Below are 22,040 nucleotides of genomic sequence, written 5' to 3'. Positions count from 1 at the left end.
CTCATCATAACCGATATTGAAGAAGCGAACCACATATATTGTTCTTTCCGGAAATGAACTAAAAGTTCTTAAAACTTTTAAGCTCAGGGAAACAGGCATGAATCGGGATCAATAGAGCATTTAATCCTCTAACTCACTTACCCAGAAATCATTTCCAATGTGGCAAGCCACCTACACCTCACTTGATAACTTCACTCAAACTAGGACTGAAGGTTTCCACTGACTTGGTGCCTCCTGGGAGCTTTTTACTGACTAGGTCTATATTCATCTCTATACCAACACCCACACAAATAAATACCTTGCTTACCTGTCTTAGGTATTTGGAATATTTGGGTGGGTGTCCATCTAGAGATGGTCCAGATTAAAAATGTTATTATTGTTTCAATCAGACTTGCTACCACTAGCTTTGTTCACTAGGGGTATAAGGAATACCTAAGCAGAAAAAAATTCATGACAGGTCAAGGGACAGAAAAAGTATGCCATGAACATTGTCTTTGCAGTGTTCGGTTTCCTGTTTAAAGCAGGCAGTGGAAGTAGTGGGTTGACTGACATCTTCCTCCTTCTTTAGTTCTTACTAGTGTATTTCTATCTTAATACCATTAGAGTTAGGTCTGAAATTTAAGGAAATTGGAACTTGGCCATTTTATGTAGATGCCAGACTCCAATAGGGCCACAGGCATCATCTGACCTAAGTGAGTTTGAAGATATTTTACCTATCTTCAACTTCTTGACCCATTAAATTCTGTGATTCTTTGCAGGATCCTCTATTAATAGGATGATATTGTATTAAGAAACATTGAAAGGAAAGAAGGCATATTGGTAGGGTTTTACAAAACTATGTTGTAGTTAAGAACAAATGCCTGCTAATATATCAATCCATACAAGAACACCACTTAAATTCATAAATGATATTTCTCTTGACAACGCAACTCCCCAAATGAACTTTCTTTTTCACTCAAGTCGATAAAGGACTTCTGTTTGAGCCTCAGGATAAGAAAACATTGGCTGAGTCTGTTGCCCAGATGTGAGGGCAAGATTACAAAAATTCAGGAAGATACCCACGTACTAATGGTCACTAATAACAGGAATCAAGAGAGAACCTCCTACATAATAAATGTGCATCAACAAAATATTTCAAGAGGAAGCAATTGGTCATTATTTTCCCTCCTACAGACATCATCCAGTTGCCTTTATTACCTGTGATACATATATACATACACACACACACAATAAAAAAAAATTAGGAGTGCTTGGCACACAAATAATGATTGACAAATTATTTTTTAAGTTCCCACTGAAATGCATGAGGAATGCTGAAATTAAAAACTGGTCTTTTAATCTTCATTTACCACAAGCCTATGAAAGAGCTATTGGTACATTAATAGAATACAGAGTCATACGGATAGATGACTATTAGCAGTTTCTTTTTGACTGTGTCTATACAGGTCAAAGATGTATTCAAGAAAGATAGTTTAGAAAGCCAAAACCTTAATTCTGAAGCTTTAGTTATCTAGTTGGGCTGGTCATAGACATCAGGGAAATGACAGCCAAATCATAGAACAGGCACAGCCAAATCCCAGAATCCCACAGACAAAACTGGCTACAAGAGAGTAACAATGTAGCACTGTAGTTTTAAAAAGTTATGAGAAATTATTAGGCAGTGTGTGGAATACAATTCCCTCTTAAAGAAACAAACAAAAGGCCGGACCCTTATTCAAGTACACAGGAACACCGAGAACTGAATGTGGGTCACATGAAAAGGCTACACTAAAACATGGGCAGTAAGTACTCTGAAAACATTGAGAGAAGGAAGGTAACTCAGCTCAGGGTAGAGAAGGCTGAGTGTGGGGTCACTGAGTCATAATTTTTGTGGATACGAATGTTTGTTTCTTTAATACAAAGAATGTTTTAGTGAGCTCTTCTCACCCTCTCCTAGTGCAGAGAAAGAGCAAAACTGTAAAATGGAGCCTGAGGGTGTTAATTTCAAAATAAGGAAGACAATTTGTTGTTGACCAGGGTTACTCGATGTTGGAAAGCGTTGCCAAGAGAGGCTGGGAAATCTTCCCAGAAGGGTTTTAAAGAAAGGAGCAGAGGCTCATCTGTGCCTCAATTAGTTGACGAGAGTGCTGCTGGGAGCAGGGGTGTTCCCTTTAAGATGCCCAGGCCCAGGGGACACGTGCACTGGGTGTATGTACAGACATCGTTGTGCTTCTGTCGCACAAATACTCATGCATACGGCATCAATATAAACTGGCACATAATAGATTTGAGTGAAAAGTCATATAAATCTGCCTTTTCCCCCCTTACCCCATGAACAAAAGGGAAAAGGAAAATTAAAAAAAACCCAGACATATGCCATTGGGCCAGATCTCTTTCTACCACATTCTCATTCAGAGGAGGGAGGTAGAAGATGAGAGAAAAACCCAGTTTGGGATAAAGGACTCCCAAAGCCTCTCAGCTACTCTTCCGTAGCCCGGTTCTCATTATACATAAGATACTCAGCATGTGGTATCCAGTTAACAAACAAACAAGGAACCAAAGAGAGATTTTCTTATCATTCCACATCTGGAAAGAAATCTACCCTGTGGATTTAAATGTTAAGGTGAACTAGGTAAATAGGCAGTAGTATATCAATGGGCTACTGTGTTCTAACAAACGTATTGTTAGTTGTTACTTTCCTTTTCAAATATGAATTTCGTTAGGAGCTTTATTTCCAAATGGCGACATGACTCGTTTCTTCTCCCACCCCGGCCCTCCCCTATAGATGATACTTCCGTAAAAGTTCAGATTGCCAAGGATGTTTTCTCTCCGGGAACCGGTCTGGGATTTTGATCTTTAGGAAATCCTGGATGCATTTCTCCAGCTCTTCCTCAATTGAGAGCTTTTCCTTAACAGCTTTTTTTTTGCTGCTCATGTTCGACTCCCTGGAGCCCGAAGTCAGAGTCCGGAGCAGATCGCTTTTCCGCCGCATCTCGGACTGCTGGACCAGCTGCACGGGGCCCTTCTTGATGGGACGGTCCAGAGTCTGGATGTTGGTCTGGCGTGTCACAGGCCCACAGATGACCGTCTCCTGGGGAGAGCTGGCCTCAGACTGGCTGTCGCAGCTGGACGTGGAGAGGTCGTTGCAAGACGTGCCGCTCTCCCCGTCTTTGTCACCTGTGGCGTTCTTGCAGCAGCAGTCGCAGTGGGAGGGTGACCACCTCGAAGGCTCACCTGCAAGCAAGCACAGCACCCCAGAGGTTAATGCCAGGCAGCTCAGCCCGGAGGAGCAGCACAGCACCTGAACACGCACGCACACACGCACAGTGTCTGTCCACAACCACGTCTGTACAAGAAGTGGGGTGGCACACAGGTTGGGCTGCAACATGAGCGCCGAAAGGTCAAGTGCGCTGAAGGGAGGAAGTTCATAACCGTATGCTGTGCTTCAGTCCACAGGCATTGCAGTCAGCGACTCAGCTACACCATTCACCAACCTTGTCACCTTGGCAGTCCCCTTACATCCTCAAAGTTTCCGTTTCCTCCCCTGGGAGATGAGGATAATCGCTTGCCTGCTCCCTAGAGTTGTAGGGAGGGTTTAAATAAATCAAGTGAAATTCTTAATGCAGTACGTAGCGCACTGTAAACTCTCAATAAATGCTACTTGATTTTACCGTGGCTGGTGTTAAACCCGGATCCAAAGCTCCACGTTATTGCAGTCCCATACAACAACGGCAGTCTACAAGAGTCGGGGAGGGCTTACTCTGTGCCAGCCCCCACGTAAGCTCTGTGTACCCATCATCTCATGGGAGCCTCATGGTAATTCTATGAGTAGCTCCACTCCTAGATTCCATACAAGGAAACTAAGACCCTGCGAATTTAAGAAACTTGCCCTAGTTTGCACATTTCATAAGTGGCAGAGCTGGGATTTGAATCCAGATTTCCCAAATACCACAACCAAAGCAATTAACCATTTGTTTTTTTCAACATGTCTGACTGTAAAATTCCTGCTTTTCTTTAAAAACAATGTTCAAGGTTTAACTTTTCTCTGAAGTGTCTGTTTACCTCTCCTCAGAAATATTTATCATTTTCCCCTCTGAATTATGGTTTTGTTTTGTAAGTGTCTCTAATACTGCACAAATCACATTTTGTTCTCATTCTTTTTTACATTATTCATCTCAGCTACTCACCACAAACTCCCTGAAGTGGGCACAGTGAAAGTGCCCCTTGTTGTAATTCCAGCAAGTAGCTCGGAGTTCGGTGTAGAAACTCAATAAAAGGCTCTATCCCCCTAGTAACTTTTAAATACCTGGATTCAGCCACACCTGAAGCTGGTACTGTCAGTGGACTTTTAAGTTACCTGATCCACTATATTATATTTAAGCCAGTGTGAGCTCCTCTCTCCCTGTTCCCCTCAGTTTTGATTCACAGCACTGCATTCAGCTATGTGGAGACAGACCCATTTTTCAGATACACAGTTGGTGGCTCCCTGAACTAGAAAATCCACAATTATGGCACAAAGCAAGTTCCTAAACATAAGTCACTTCTCCCAGCCTTCTATCCTCTGAACATTCAGTCTTCTTAGGTCATGAACTTGATACTATTTACTCATCATATATTATATGCTAGGCTCTTTCATAAAGTTCATTGCACTTAAGCCATAAAAAATAAAGGAAATGAATCCCCTTTATGATGCTAATATTGAGGACAAGGATAATGTAGTATCTTTATATGTTTAAAAGGAGACCCAGTTTTGATTTGTGCTATATCTTACTCTCATAAATAATGAAACACATTATAATAAGATCCCACTTTACTGCCACCTCTAATATGGTCAAAGTAGAGGAAACCTAGAATGGAAACTAATAGGAAAGTTATGTCCTGTCTTCTTGTAAAAGGCCTGTCATCTACATACCTAAATGATTTAAATATTTATGGAAACATATATTTTCCAGAGGGAGTAAAAAAAAGTCCTGTGTAAATTGCAACTCCAAAATTATCTCTAAAGTATACCCACTCTTTCAAACCACTTTTTAAAATGTGACTGAGTAATCATTGTATTTATATACCCATTAAATGAAATGCAACAATCCCATTAGCCAAAAGGAATCACCAGAGCAATAATGTCCTACTTATCCCAGGCTATTACCAATAAATATCTTCCACGCAACAGGGAAACTGCTCAACGTGTACCAGTTGCTGACTGAAAATATCAGCAATAGGAAATGTTTTGTCTGCCAGCCCAGATTCTGAGGGTATCATTTTTCTCCTTTCAAAGGCAGAATCTGCCTCTACCTCCCCAAACCCAGCCATCCCTAGACTAATAGGACTCGATGGAGAAATGGCTCTGACGTGTTGGGTCAAAACAAGGTAATAACAGCAACCCAGACCTGATCTAGTTTGATCCTTTATGAGAAAAGTTCAGAAACTGACCTAAGCCTTAAAAAAAAAAAAAAGGAAAGGGAAGAGGAGACAGACACAAAGGAGAAGAAGAAACATGTGCTGAGATATGCCTGCCCATTATCTTAAAACAAGATGATTAACTATTTTGGCCATAAACCCTGCTGAACCAGTAGAAATGCAAGTTTGTATTTTTCTTCCCAAGAGTTACCTTCCCCACAGTAAAGTCATTTCATGCAGTGGACTTGGAGGGAAATGTGAGGTTTTTCTAAAAGGCAATTTAACAACACAAACACCATCAAAGGAGGGAGCCCTACATGTTTATGTGGAAAACTGCACACAGTCCTCCACCGCATGTCCGAGCCAAGAACCCAGAGCGGGTATAGCTATCTTCCCTGAACTGCTAGGATGATCATGGATTTAATTATGATCCTCCAGCTTCCAGGCAAATAGAAATATTACTTTCTACTTATTCTAGGAGCTATCACTATTAAAGGGAAATTGAACAACTTAATTTTAGTGGAGCCCGTTATACTACCACATGTTTCAATATTTTATGAGAACATTTGAATGTTTTAACATTTTCGGCAAGACAATTCAAAAGAAGGCTTCTGAAGTCCATATATTAGTTTGAAATCAAGGAAAAGATGGTATGAATGCAGCTGGAGGTCCTGTGTGAAGAGTCATCATGAAATTTAAAAACAGTCAAATGTGAGAAGGTAACCACTCTGTTTCTTTTTGGGAAACACTATCTGTCTCATTACCCCCTTCCCAAGAACTTAACCAGAGCAGAGGTTTTAAACCGCAGCTGATAGGTAATGTGTGTGGACAGTGGACCCGTTTGCCCTTGCAGCCCCACTGACATGTGCTCACCAGTCCTGGCAGATGTGGAAGGAGCTGTGAAGGGTCAATTCTGTAACTCAAGGTATTCTAGAATCCCCCCAATTATAGCAAATTATGATCTCATAAATACCTTGGTACTTCAAATTATAATATGTTTTTGCTCCCAATCGGTTGAGGTTTCAATACAGGCTGGAATAGGGCACCTGGGTGGCTCAGTTGGTTAAGCGACTGCCTTCGGCTCAGGTCATGATCCTGGAGTCCTGGGATCGAGTCCCGCATTGGGCTCCCTACTCAGCAGGGAGTCTGCTTCTCCCTCTCCTGCTCCCCCTTCTTGTGCTCTCTCTCTCACTCTCTCAAATAAATAAATAAAATCTTTAAAAAAAAATACAGGCTGGAATAATTCTCTCCATTTGAAGAGAAGATAGGTTACAACTGATTAGCCAGATATAGGAAGAAAACCATTTCATCCCAAGAAAAGTCTGATTTATTGATATTAAAAAGGCAAAAAAATCTACTGTCTTTTGAGGGGTTTATTAACAGGCTAGTGGCAAAAAGCACAATAGCTCTACTTTATTTTTAAATAAACCATTGCTTAATTTGTTGGATATTATATTATTTTTGGTGCCTGGCACATAACACAGGTTTGATAACTGCTGAATGAACCAATGAGCCAAACACATGCGTTGAATTGTATCAAGATCGTAATGTAGCAGCACAGATTGTGGACTCCAGAATCCGGCCCCACAATTTGTCAGTTTGGATAAATTACTTCACCTCTCTGAGCCTTAATTTTCTCATCTAAAAAGTAATGCTAATAATAGTATCTCCCTCACGGAGGTTTTAGAAAAATGAAACGAGACAATTAAGGTAAAGGTGTTTCATGGTCTGAAGCACCCAGTAAGTGTTCCATTCATTCATACCTATTTGCTCTGCTAAAAGCCAGGCACTAACCTACATGAACAACACAAAGGAGGAGCTTGTTGGATAGGATTTGGTATGTTTCCCCCAATATGCTCTACAACCAATTGTCAGGTCTGGCTGGAACATCATGTGAGGAAGAACACTGATGCTGACACTGGACTCATCAAGAAAATGTATAATGACATTTAGTAACGTCTGGATTTTCTGTGGGAGTGGAGAGTAACCACAAGCAAGTGCAGTGTCTGCCACATAGTATGTGATCAGGAGATAGTTTTGGAAAGAAGTTTCCTTTACTGTACAGTGCTTACAATACCACAAATGGATCAGTCTTCTGAAATGAGAATTTGCTTGAAGACACGTAAAATAATTTAAACCCAGAGCCAGGAGTAATCTGTATTTTGGATTAAAGAGGGGAGGAGCAGGACCCTCAATCGCCCTAAGTCCTTAAAGCTCAAATCTTCCAACATTTTACAACTTTGAAAAATTGAGGACCAATCAGGCAAGCTGTATGATTGTATGTGGCCCCTTTCGCTATAGCCCCAACTGCAGAAGTCCTTACTGATAAAGAAGGAATAAAAGAGGAAAGACTACAGAATACTTCTCCCCTATGAAAAATTCAAACCGAGCTGAGTGAAACATGACTTAGCAAACTCACAAAGTGCTTATGCATTTTTAAAAGAGGCAGCTCTGCAATCTACCCACACTTCAAATTCTCCACCTGCTAATGGTTGTGAACACAATGCACATCATTTACAGCAACAGCTGGGAAAACTGGTTTCCCCTATCTTCTCTGTCAATGATGTAGGAGCCTGCCAGTCTGGGAGCTAGGTGGCCAGATCTAATTTATTGAGGCTGCTGAAAGACTTTCTTGGTATCCCAGTTGAAAAGTCAATAATGGCCAAATTGATGTTTTTATAATTCTGCTAATCTTGGAGAAGATATTTCATAGTAGAGACTGGGAATAGGCAGGCTGTGCAAGCTTCTGAGAAAATACATTTTCCAGCTTGATAATCATCTTTTCTTGCTTCCTTTTCCACTCATGGACATTTGGCCTTGGATGGGCCCAGCTGGGGCTCCTCATTAAGAGGAGGCAAATTTGGGTAAGAGCAGACAGTTAAATCATTCATGCATCAGTCAGGGCTAGTCACTACAGGCATTACACACCTGTAATCTTCATAGGGAGAATTTAATATAAGGAACTGGTAAAACAGGTACTGGAGGGGTGAAAGAGATGCAAAAAGAGAACACTGAAGTGACAACTATAGTGACTGTAGGAGGCAGGTACCACATCTAGGGCTGGGGAGACAAATCGAAGACGGGGTTATCAGAACCTGGAAGCTTGCAAGAGCCACCCTGTGGAGGTGGCACCCAGGCATCCGAGAAGGGCATGTTGCCTGCTGGTCCTGGTATCTCCAAAGGGCCTGACTCTGCATGGTACAGAACAAAGCAAGATCGGAAACTGGGACCAATGCTTCTGCTAATAAAATAAACAAATAAAGCTGGGTTGATGCTGACGAGCGGCGAGCTGACAAGGAGTCCCTCTTCTGCTCCCGTCCTACAGCCTTCCTCTCGCAACCCCTAAGACAACACAGAACCCAAGGGGAAGCTCGCTGGGCAAGTGCAAAGTGTGGCTAGCTGAATCCCAGCCCCAGCATCACAAGGCAGAATCAAGAGGTGGGTGTGAGGCTGAGAGACAACAGCTTAATAAGAGCATGCTGACACTGCCAGGGATGGGAAAGAAAAGACAGTTCTTGACCTGCTAGAACATGTGCTCAAACACAGGAGTCGGGAAGTGGAAACAACAGAAAGCTATCACTGAGTTCAGTTCCTGCCCTGTTGCCTTTTCTTTTTTTAAAGATTTTATTTATTTATTTGAGAGAGAGAGAGTGAGAGACAGAGAGCACGAGAGGGAAGAGGGCAGAGGGAGAAGCAGACCCCCCGCCGAGCAGGGAGCCCAATGCGGGACTCGATCCTGGGACTCCAGGATCATGACCTGAGCCGAAGGCAGTCGTTTAACCAACTGAGCCACCCAGGCGCCCCGCCCTGTTGCCTTTTCTTATACCTTGGTTTTGTATTTGCTCTCCCTCTGCCGCAAACACTTATGTTTCTGATTTTCACCTGTTTAGTTCTTTTTTATCCTCCAATGCTCAGCTTAGACATCACTTTCTCAGAGCAGCCTCACCTCTATCCCCCACCCCGATTGAAGCCAATCCCAACCTCCAGCCCACCTCTTCCGCACAACCACCGTGTGTAATTATGGAGGTGTTTCTACGTTTATTTATCTGTTCAATGTCTGTTTCCCCACACCTGACTGTAAGGCCCGTGTTTGTTCCCTTCTGGCACACTCCAGGTCACATACAGACCAGGGTTTCAGGGCACATCATAGTAGATGCATGACAAATGAATGGAAGAGGAAATGGATGATGGTACAGAAAATAAATTTTGGTTTAGGGTGTGTGAAAGAGACAGTAAACCTTCCACACACACACAAAGGAATGAAAAATCTGACATGCAAAGGTAGTTAAAATGGAAAATATTTAGGCATACCACTAGGCATGTGATAACAATGTTCTGACCGGCAGAGGTAACAGCAGGATCTCCAGGCATATCCAGAATTGAATCAATGTAAGTATGCGCTTGTGTGTATACACACATATATAATTTTTTAATTGATCATCATTCAATTATTTATTGATACAGAAAATCCTTAAAGGCATTACACAACTTCAGTAAAAATTAACTTTCTGAACCATTCGATCATGGTCTCTGTATTCATATTGTTTTCCAATTTGGTGATGCTCAGTCATATCCTCCTAGCTCAGGATTTTCACTTGTGGGTTTTCCCTATGATTAAAACAATGTGATGGTATGCATAAGGTAGGAAATCCTGAATATTCTGACTTCCTGGCCTGTTGCCTTGCTCTTCCAATGTTCCTGGATGACACACTTACCTCATTTTCCAGGTGACTTTTGCCCTTTTCTTCCTTTCTTCCTCCCTACTGTATTTCCTCCGCCTAGTCTCAGCATTTCTCCATTAAGATCCTACTTAGTTACTCCTGCCCCCAAAGTCCTCATTTCCCTGTTTCAAAGGCAAGTCCCACGGCCCATCCTGATCCCTTTTCTTACCCGGGGCCTCCAGCCTGGCCCCTCCCTTTTACATTTTTCTTTACCGATTTTTCATAAGCTTGAACTAGGTGCCCAAACAACAACTCCCCCTATAACTCCTCTCAAACAACATCTAAGGGTCTTTTGTCTCTTAGAATGAAATGTATATGTCATTATTATAGGGGTTGTTTGTCCCCTTTTCCAGTAGAACACCTTTTTCTCCCTTTTGGGACTACCTCTTCCTAATTCCATGTGGTCCTGAAGGGACCATCATCCAAGCTGCCATGCCTAGCCACAAGGGGGGACATCTGACCCATATCTGAACTTCCCATGTCCCAACCATGGGACCCAAGTTGTGTGAATCAGAGTCTTCACTGAAACTGTCCCACTGGAGCTTAGGGGTAATATATATTCTATGATATGGGATGTTGCCAAGCTAGGCAGATGTGAGTTCACTGGCCATCTTCCCTACAGGTTGGCAAGAGGACATTCATGCACAAAGAAGCCAAGCAAGACAGGCAAAACAGCATAGTCAAGAGATAGAACCCTACTTGCTGTGTCTGTGTTGTCTCAAGTTGGCCCCATTCCTAGGCTTATAATTTCATAAGCCAGAAATTCTCTTTGCTTAATCTAGTATGAGTTAGTTTTGTCTTAAATATGGTAAGAGTCTTGAACACACATCACATTCATATAAACACTGAATGTCTGTCTAATTTACCTTTGTCATCCTTGAGCACTTGTGTAACTCCAGCACTAATGTTGGCCAGTTCTTAGGGGCAAGTACTCTTCCATGGCTAAACTATTTTATAAGTAACTAGTTTCTTTTAGGGAATGGTGCCCCTTCTCTATACTAGTTCCAACAAAGTTGACAAACACTCTCAGGAGACATACTCAGGCTCTCCCACCACCTGTTGTACACAGTCATTCTGGGAGTAGATGACAGCTGTCCTTCCAAAACCAGGCACTTAGCATAATAATAACAGATGTAATTTATTGAGGGCCCCCTTTGTGCTGATTATTGTGCTCAGCACTATATGTAATCTTCACAACATTATATGAGGTGGATGTTTTTCTTTCCTTTTTATGGAAGAGGAGATTGTAGGTCAAAGTGGTTAATCACCCAATCCAGTTACAGAGTGGACAAGTGACAAACTGAGAATTCCAATTCAGATCTTTTAATACGAAGCCTCTGCTCTTTTGGGGGGACAATATTCAATACCATGAGAGTTTTCTACCAGAGATATTAAAAATTCTAATAGGCCCAAAGGGTGCAAGTGTTGACTTAAAGACATGAAAGTGATTCCAGCACTTCAGTCACTTTTAGAAGTAATCAGCTAACTGAACAACTTGAAAATCCGTTGGACTGTTACCATTATACTTACATAAGAAATCTTAGTTCTGTTGCCCAAGCCGACTGGAAAGAACTGAAAGCGGTGGAACAAAGGAGGAAGTATCACGGGTACTCTTCCTGACGTGTGGACACGCCACCTCCCCCACCACACGTCAGTGTTACCACAGCTGCCCTGGTACCAGTCAGCAGTATGTGAAGCATGCACTCAATTCGTACAGGAAAAAAGCCCTTTGTCAGTTAATTAAGATACAACAGTTACTAATACTGCTTAATGAATTTTAAACAACCAACCAATATGCAGTATCTCCTCAAAAGGGGAGAAATCAAAACACAACAACCTATGGTTTATTGGCAAATGCAAACCTAAACTTCTGCTGATCCTCCTGGTAGAATATATTAAAAAAAAAAAAAAAAGGCCAAATTAACCCAGAGAAGTTGTTTACAGGCTAGAAAACTCTGTGAATTTATGAGAATCACAGATAACATGGAAGTGTCTTAAAAACATTTATAAGTCATAAACTACTTTAAAGGGAGTTAGGTTGACCAGAAAACTTTGGACGATGAGAAGCACAGCCAGCCATGAGAAGGACCACCTGGATGATGGTGCAGAGCTCACTGAGGGCAGGCCCATGCAGAACCTCAGGGCATGAGACCCAGAAAGGACCTCAGAGGCCTCTAAGCACCCTTTTTTTATAATGAGGAGAACGAAAGGAGCCTAATAGTAAGTGTCAGAGCCTAACTCCAAGCCTGAAGCCCTATCTGGGACCTTGCCAGAGACACAGCAAGGAAAGTGTGGAGCTCTATGGGCAAAAATCACCCCCAACTGGAGAGGTTTCATAGCTGGACACTCTTTCATCTGGGGCAGGGAAACTCACAGGAAGAGTCCATTGTTGAGTATAGTTAAGATAAGCACAAGACAGAAGAGTCTGGAGAAGGCAGATTCCTGCCGTATGATCACATGCCTAACGGTGAGAGACAGAGAGAGAAATGGTAAAGAGAGAGAGAAATGGTGAGAGAGATAGAGAGACAGAGAGACAGAGACAAAGAAGGAGGGAGCAGGAGTGGTACCTCTACCTGATGATAACGCTGACCTATGTTTGTACCTAACTCTAAGCCACACTCAGGGCCTGACGCTTGGCCTGCACCATCTCACTGAATCATCACAACCATTGAAGAGAGGTAAAGAATTACCCCACCTAATTCCTACCTCCTGAATAGGAGGCTCAGGAGCACCACACTTCCCTAGCTTTCAGGAAGACTCACATTCCCTCTGAGAGATTTACTCAGAGTCAACATCTCAGAGGCCTTATTTTAAAGTGCATGTACCCACAGCAGTAAGAACAAGTCTGACACCTCAGTGTGAATTAGTTTATCACAGTGCTTGGACTTGACAGAGGTAGCCTAGAAATTCACAAATGGCATTAATGAAAAATGAGAATGTACCACATGTCATGTGCAATACTAAGTGCTTTACAAACATGTTATTCTAACAACACTCTAAGGCCAAGATCAAGAGTTGCATGTTCCACCAACTGAGCCAGGCTGGCACCCTGGATTTTTCTATTTTTGTGCAAAATGCCATTGGAATTTTGATAGGGATTGCCTTAACTCAGAATGGATTAAAGACTTAAAGATAAACCCTGAAACTATAAAACTCTGAGAAGAAAACATAGGGGAAAATCTCTTTTGACAACTGGTCTTGGTAATGGTTTTTTGAATATGACACCAAAAGCACAAACAGCAAAAGCAAAAATCAATAAGTGGGACTACATCAAACTAAGAAGCTTCTGTACAGCAAAAGAAACATTCAGCAAAACGAAAAGGCAACCTATGGAATGGGAGAAAGTATCTGCAAACTAAGTATCTGATAAACGGTTAATATCCAAAATATATAAAGAACTCCGATAACTCAATAACAAAAAAAAATCTGATTAAAAAATGGGCAGAGGAAGTGAACAGACATTTTTCCAAAGAAGATACACAAAAGGCCAACAGGTATATGGAAAGATGTCAGGATGAGGAAAAGGTTGGGAGTTGGGGGGAGGATAAAGGTAATGAGTTAAATCTGGGAATTCTTATGGGCCTCTAGAAGATCCAAATTGATAAAGACTGATTTCTCTCCTCACAAACACTATTTCAAATTCCATTTTTCCCAAGCTTCTCTAATTCCATAAAGATGTCTTTGTTTCAACACTTCTATGTGACATGCTTTTATCCCTATAGTTGTACAAAGTAGCATGGTGTAAAACAGAAAAGTGACCTCAGCAATATGAATATAAGATATTTTACATTTTTTATAAGACATTCAATTTTACTCTTGTGTTATTCTTGTCTTTCATTAAACTATAAATTCCTGGAAAGTAAGTTCCCATTTGAAAGAGAATTTCTGGCTGAAAATTATGCTCATTCCACTTTGACAAAGATTTGAGAAGGGTCATGACTTAGCAGGAGATAAGAAATTATGAAACCTACTATTTGTTCAATACTTAATAAATTATAGAACCATTTTCATTCACTACACCTCATTTGATCCTTACACTTATTCAATCAGCACTCAACTAATATTTGATGGCTCTCTACTGGACACTGTCTAGGCAATGGGGTCAGACCTAGCCACAGGGATTTACATTCTGATAAGAAAGATAAACACTAATCAAGTAAAAGAAATAAAATTTCAGATAGCGTTGAGGGCTGCAACAAAACTAAGACAGGATAATATGATGTAGAGAGTTGGGGTGAGAGGGTTGTAATCAATAGATGGAGTGGTCAATTGGCGTCTCCAGAAAAGGTAACATTTAAGCAGAGACCCAATGTCCAAAAGAAGCCAGCCTGTGAAGATCATGTAGAAGTCATCTGGCAAGAGGAACTTCAAATGCAAAGGTCCTGAGGTAGGAATAAGATGCAGAGAACAGGAAGAAAGTCTGCATGGCTTGAATGTGCTGAGAGGGGAGGAAGTGTAGAAAATGAGGTTAGAGAGACAGACAGGGGCCAAATCTAGTAGGACTGCAAAGGCTATAATCAAGAGTTAGGGTTTTACAATGAATCATGGAACACTACATCAAAAACTAATGATGTAATGTATGGTGATTAACATAACAATAAAAAATAAAAATAAAAGAGGGTTTTATATCAGGGCATTAAGAAGGATGGGCTTTTGTTTTGTTTTTAAAGATTTTATTTATTTATTTGAGAGAGAGAGAGTGAGTGAGAGAGAGAACCCATGAGCAGGGGCAGAGGGAGAGAGAGAGAAGCAGGCTTCCCACTGAGCAGAAAGCCCAACTCGGGGCTCGATCCCAGGACCCAGGATCATGACCTGAGTCAAAGGCAGAAGCTTAACCAAATGAGCTACCCAGGTGCCCCAAGACGGATGGTTTTAACAGAGGAATTACATGACTTTAATTTGTCTTACTCTTGCTGCTCTCTAGAGGATAGATTATTGGTGAGCAAGAACGGAGGTAGGGAAACCAGTTAGGAGGCTATCTCACCAGGCAAAAGATAATGGTGACTTCTAGGAGTGAGGTGGAGAGCAGGTACTCTATGAAATACATTTCCTTATTCCCACTTTACAGATGAGGAAAGCAAGGCTCAGCAAAGCAAAGGATTTGTCTGAGCTGGGTATAAGAGCAGAGAATTTTTCTGTTTATAAATTCAGTTCTTCCCCATTATGCCATGGTTGTGTCAATGGTGAAGACATCCCAATACATAGATTATTGAAATCTTCCACAAGCAATCTGTTTTTGACAGAAGATGTTCTCACTGTCTCTAGCCCTATCCTGTATATCAGAAGACTTCCTTGGTTAGTCCTTCAGCTGATCTGCACCTGCTGGGGTTATTTGATTGACTTCACAAACTGGGAGCCTGGAGTTTAATTCTACAATCAGGAATCATTATATTGTTTGTAAACAATGACAGACCATGATAAATATGCATTCTGGTTAATTACTTCCTTCCCATGTGCCGTCTTCACTTTCTCATTTCCATCATCCTATCACATGTGAGTACCTGATTGTGCGTTCCCTACCACAGGCAGAGAGAGAATAGCTGCAAACACATTGAAATGCAAGAAGACAGCCCCGTATCCTTTGGGTTGTCAGAAACAGGAGCCAAACCTGAAGTTCAAACAACAATGAAAATTAACAGATTCCAACATGTTCAGCTTTATATTATTCCTTTGGTTTGGGCATTTTTATTCAAGAAACAGGGTTCCTAATAGATTTCCATTACATCCCAGCCCATGAAGCTGGATTAGTAAGGAAACAGTAAACCAAATCGCATTAGGGTCGAAGACATTTGGTGTCTTTCTTTTTTCTTTTCTTTTTAACAGCAGGACCAAGTAGTAGTTAGTAAACATTCTAGGACAGGGTTCCTTTATCTACAGAATAACAGCTTCTGCAGCAGAATTCTTGGAACAGAGGAAGAAGTCTCCATATGGCTTATTAAATACCAGCAATTCACATATGGTACAGTATCGGTGCTGTATAAATCAAGCGGCAGTTTCACGTGGTGGTGAAGAGCTTGGGCTGTGACGTCAGACAAATCCCAGTACGAATCACACTTCTGCTTACCACTTGTGTGACTTGTGCAAGTGCCAAACCTCAGTTTGCTCACCTGTAAAACGGGAGCCATAGCAGTACCTGCCTCATGGGGTTGAGAAGTAAACGCAAAGGGCTTTGCTTGGTGTTCGGCCCCTGAACTAAACGTAGTTGTCATTGTTGTTACCAGTCATTATTATTACAGATAATATATTAGTAATATATATATATTATTACTAACTATAAGTAATTAATAACTACCAGTCTATTATTACTAATTATTACATATCATTCCTTAACTTGTTTCTCTCATGTGAAGAGAATGAATTTTATGTACAATATGGGTTTTCTTTATCCATCAATGGGGCTGACCCTTGACCCAGTCCTACTCTACTGAACAGCCCCACGGTCAGAAGATGGCTGACCCCATTTCAGGATATAGTGAAGGCCTTGAGTAAAGGTGCCTCCATTACACGGCCAGGTGGCATGCTACACTAGTTACCGTATGAGACTTGTGCCCCAGCCTCTGATCTGGTACCAATGAGTTATATAACCTTGGCCAAATTCCTAAAATCCCTATATTTTTCTCACTCCTAATTTTGACAGTATTATTGCCCCACTTACACCTTGCTAGGTTTTATCAAATGAGAATATTCATGAATATATTTTACAAAATTATAATAGCGTATAAATTTGAGGTAGAATTTGTAACTTCGGTATTACCATCATTCTCATTGTCAGTCTTCAGGTTGGTCTCATTGGCATTGGATTATTCTCCTTAGCAGGACAGAGGAAATTCTTGACCTGGTATTTGAGTCTCTCCCTAGTCTCCTTCCACTGCCCATATTTACTCCTTAGTGTTTGTACATTAGCTTTCTTGCCCCATTGATGACTCAGATTGTCCTGCTGCCTGGATAATTCATCTGTGAACAGTCAGCTTAGTTGTACCTCTCAGAAAGTCTCCTGATTTCTATCATACCAACCCCAGTGGCCCTAGAAGTCAAGTTACTGACCTCTATTCTGTCCCCCCACCTTTCACCAGGGCACATCTCTCTTGCACTTACAACACTGTGTTGTACTCTGTGAGTGGATCCTACATCAAACTCAAGGGCCCTCACCAGCAGGGGCCATGCTCATTCATCTTCTATGTCCATAGAAGAGCAAAATATTTGGCATATAAGGGTCACCCCACCCTGGTCACTTGAGTGAGCAAATATTTATTTATTTATTTATTTATTTATTTATTTATTTATTTATTTATTCTTATGTTAATCCCCATACATTACATCATTAGTTTTAGATGAAGTGTTCCATGATTCATTGTTTGTGCATAACACCCAGTGCTCCATGCAGAATGTGCCCTCCTCAATACCCACCACCAGGCTAACCCATCCTCCCACCCCCCTCCCCTCTAGAACCCTGTTTGTTTTTCAGAGTCCATCGTCTCTCATGGTTCGTCCACCCCTCTGATTTCCCCGCTTCATTCTTCCCCTCCTGCTACCTTCTTCTTCTTTTTTTTTCTTAACATATATTGCATTGTTTCAGAGGTACAGATCTGAGATTCAACAGTCTTGCACAATTCACAGCGCTTACCAGAGCACATACCCTCCCCAGTGTCCATCACCCAGTCACCCCATCCCTCCCACCCCACCCCCCACTCCAGCAACCCTCAGTTTGTTTCCTGCAATTAAGAATTCCTCATATCAGTGAGATCATATGATACATGTCTTTCTCTGTTTGACTTATTTCTTGAGTGAGCAAATAAATGAAACACCTTCTCATTAATGAGACTATGTGACCACAGATTAATTACATTTTATTATATTTAAATACATATAGTCCAGCAATCATCACCTTTTCATTACAATTTTGTACTTCATGTGAGCATAGCCTCACTTGTTTTGTCAACTACATCACTGGAAGCTTAAACTTCTTTTCATCTACAGTTATGTGCATTTTATTCAGAAAATTTCTGTACTCTCCTTCTCTCAGATCTTTAGAGACCACTTATGAATAAAAACAGTTTGTATAGCATAAGGTGTAAGAGAATGTTGAGGGAAAGACAATTTTAAAGAGTCAATCTTTTCAAATATTCATCTTTACAGTCGCTGCAAGAGGTTGATTTTCTTGTTTGTTTTTACATCCGCCAAGAAAAAAGAGATGTGGTGTACTCTCAAAGACAGTGTTGCCAACATGAATTCAAAAGCCTAGATCTACCCAACTAAAAATGTATCACTCAAAAATACATTCCCCAGTTAAACGAAATCATTGAATCATGCATTAAGGAAAGTGAATAGTAAGCCTGAGACCATGGCAATTTACCTTCCTCAACTGAAGGAAAAATAGGCAGAAGAAGTTTGATACTCAAATTGCACTGTAATATGCCCCTAATGAGTCTAGTCTGTGTGTGTACTACCTTCATGTCATTGCTCAGCTCAGTCTGTGTGTGTGTGTGCACGTGCGTGTGTAGGGGGAGGGAATGACTGGAGAGGAACAAAGTGACAGAGCAAGTAGGAGAGGAAAAAAAGTACATATTGAGTTGAGAGGCAGGTTGTGTTTTCACTTATAGTTAATTTTAGTTAAAAGCATGTAGATCTTTTCCTTTAAGCTAAAATGTTAGTATTAAAGGTAAAAAAGCAGTACATTATTCTCATGCTACCCCTCTTGTTCAAAATCCCAGCAAAACTATACTTTTTTTGTTTGTCTGTGGGAAGGGAAATATATAAATAATTTAAAATAATGAAAATATATATACAGAATTTAAAATAGTGAATGTATATGAAGAATTATATGTGCTTTTAAAAATTTTTTATCACTACAAGCCCTGTTTATTTAGTTGAGTCTCAAAATTGCAACATCTGCTCTGTCCTGAGGGCACAAGAACCACCATCAGCAGCATTAATTAAAATATTAATAAACATAGATAATATTAGAAGCTATCTATAGTTTTGACTGAAGAATGAGTAGAAAGCAGCCTAAAAATGGTTTCTTCAATCTGCTTATATCAGATTGAAAGCACAGGTCTTTTTTCATGTCTTGAAAAGGTATATGTGCCTTTTTAATTATACCTAGAGAAAACAGTTTAAGTTCTAAAATCACAATCATGTTCCTATTACTTGAAGATGACATGTGTACTATATATGTACTGCTATGGGTAGAAGATCATGCAAGTTTGGTACAATTTGAAAATGGCATACTATGAGACATGGCCATGGCTTGCAGTTTATCTTCGAATCAAGTTGACATTTTTAACACATGTAAACACTTTAACACGGGGCATAGGTTTTCCTTCTGTGATGCTGTTGAAGGAGAATCAAGCATGGACCCAGGGCACCAACACAACTGTACATGATAACTGCACCTATATTCAGGCATTCTCAGACTGATTCACTCCCAATTTATGGAAGTCCCTTTCTTAAAAATTATAGGCTGTGAAAGCCTCCACTTCAGTGTTTAACTGCTCTCTTTGAACACTGCTAGTCCTGCCTAGAAATATTCTTTCTCCTTCCTTCTGCTTGCTACTAATCTTTTAGACTGCTACAATCCCTTGCTCTCCCACTAAACCATCAGGGTCAACCATCCTCCCAATTCAACTCTCTCCATCACACTACTGGTTCAGTTAATCCTGCCTTCATGTCATTGCTCAGCCAGAGGGATCACAGCAGCTAGGGCTTGCCCCCAGGCCCCACACCAAACTCATTTATTCTCTGACTCTTCCCTTCTCTTGGTCTCCAAATTATCTGCCATTGTGATCTCTACCACAGCAAGAGAATACTCTAATATCTAGTAAAATTAGGTACTACTGCAGAAATTGAATGTGCCTCCCTCTTGTCATATGGTGCTGGAGAACCATTCTGAGTAACCCATTAAGTAGGGAAATGTATTCTAGCAAAACAAGGAGGAGGAGTTTCACTTTTGAGGGGAGTAAGTCATATTGAAGCAAATGAAAGTTCGATGAGACTCTCCACTTGCCTCTCTCCCATCTGCTCCACACCCAGAGGTGTGCACACTCCTTAATGGTTCCATGCTGAAGGAAAGGAGGAAGGATCTGCTACAACTCACAGGGAAACCTGGGAGAAGGACCACGCCCGATAGGAGGTAGCCCATGACCTCTTGGGTCCTTCCAGAACGCTAAAACTTATACCAATTATCCCAAAGCTTAAGACCCCTGATATGCTTTAGAATGTAAGCTCCATGAGACCAAGGGATTTAAATCTCAACTATTACTATATCCTCAGTGCCTAAAAGGATATCTGCACAAGGTAGACACTAACCCAAAAATACCGACTGAGTAAATTAATGTACTGCACTAGTTTTGGCCATTATATATCTTCATCACCATATTCCTACTCTAGGAAACATCAGGTTGAGTAGCCTTTTACAGCTCTAAAGATTTTTAAAGGAGTCACCAGATATTTCATGATACTTTCCTTTCTTTGGGGGAAAATGGCAATAAAATAGTAACTTTTACCTAGTGTCCTTAGTAAGGATAAACAAAGATCTGTGTGCCCCTTTCTCAAAATGGTGTATCCCACATTACTGCAACAGAAGAAATATCCAACACTTTTAAAATTTGCTTGAGAAATATGCTCAGAAGTTCACCTGCTTGCCATGTAATGGTGCTCCTGAAGATGATGGAGAGTGGTACTAGGCACTAAATGTGCCTCAAATGAGGTAATGGAGCTCCAAGTGGATGTTATTATTACTGGTCACATTTACCCAGAGCAACCAGGAAGGAGGATGAGAAGAGGTCACCACCAGCTTAGATGCAGATGCCTTGTTGTGAACAAAATTCCTAAGGGGATATGGTCCACGTTCCACATTATCTCAGATATGTGAAAAGAAAAAAAGAGGAAATCAGAAGCAGATGGTTGAAATTGCTGTGATAACTTCAGAATGAGGTAACTTCCAAATGTGGTATTATAGTGTTGGGATCTATAATAAAAGGGTAGCACAATCATCCCCTGGATGGACTCTACATTTTTTTTTTAAGATTTTTTATTTATTTGAGAGAGAGAATGAGATAGAGCATGAGAAGGGGGAGGGTCAGAGGGAGAAGCAGACTCCCCGCTGAGCAGGGAGCCTGATGAGGAACTCGATCCCGGGACTCCGGGATCATGACCCGAGCCGAAGGCAGTCGCTTAACCAACTGAGCCACCCAGGTGCCCTGGGCTCTACATTTTTGAATGTAGGTCTGTTGTTCTTTTTCTGTTTACTCATCACTATGAGCATCTCTCCATCAAGACTATGAAGCCCAGGTGTAATGCTTTCTTAAAAGGAATCAAAATGTGGTCTAACCCAGAAAAAAGACATATCCCCGACTCATGCAAACAAACCCCTGGTGAAGGGGAAAAGGCAACCCATGCACCTAGGGTGGCATAGAGAGAAAGACAGAAGGAGCCTCCTTCTCAAAATTGAGTTATCAATGAGGGATCTTTACATATGGAAGCCCACGACTTCCCATAGAAACTGTAATGATTTTTAAAAAGCTTTTGATACCAATTAAGACCCCAGCCACAAACTTTAACATTGCTTCTATGAGAAAATATTTTCCAGATTTGATATTTATATAATTGTTGATACTTGGCCCATTCACAATAGGCCTTAAAAACTCCTTAATCTTTTTAAAAAGTTGGCTGAAAGAAGAACCAACATTTCCTGGATATTATCGGAGCAGATGATAGAGTAGTATTAATAATAACGAGTTTCCTATAAACCACAAAGTTGATTTACTCTGTGTCCATGTTACAAAAAAATAAATAAAAACTTGATATGGGTATTTCTGGTTCTATGAATGCTTTAATTTTATGAAAGATATGGGTAATTTTCTTTAAATTCAATTTTATTTTTTAAAGATTTATTTATTTGAGAGAGAGAGACAGTGCGTGGCAGGAAGGAGCAGAGGGAGAGGG

The 22,040-nt window shown here is 40.9% G+C and overlaps 1 protein-coding gene across 1 annotated transcript in view; it reads right to left on the bottom strand.

Annotated features, from left to right (window-relative positions):
- Positions 1-315: 315 nt before the first annotated feature.
- KCTD16 (potassium channel tetramerization domain containing 16) overlaps positions 316-22,040 on the bottom strand; it is a 250,468-nt gene continuing 228,743 nt past the window's right edge. The window contains exon 3 of the mRNA XM_035014385.1: positions 316-3,213. Coding sequence (XP_034870276.1) covers positions 2,759-3,213 — 455 coding nt within the window. The 3' untranslated portion in view covers positions 316-2,758. The remainder of the gene's footprint in view (positions 3,214-22,040) is intronic.

This window comes from Mirounga leonina, unplaced genomic scaffold, assembly GCF_011800145.1.
Source record: "Mirounga leonina isolate KUSES-001 unplaced genomic scaffold, KU_Mleo_1.0 Mir_168, whole genome shotgun sequence".
In the NCBI taxonomy this organism is placed as follows: domain Eukaryota; kingdom Metazoa; phylum Chordata; class Mammalia; order Carnivora; family Phocidae; genus Mirounga; species Mirounga leonina.
This window is presented reverse-complemented; position numbering and strand designations above follow the sequence as displayed.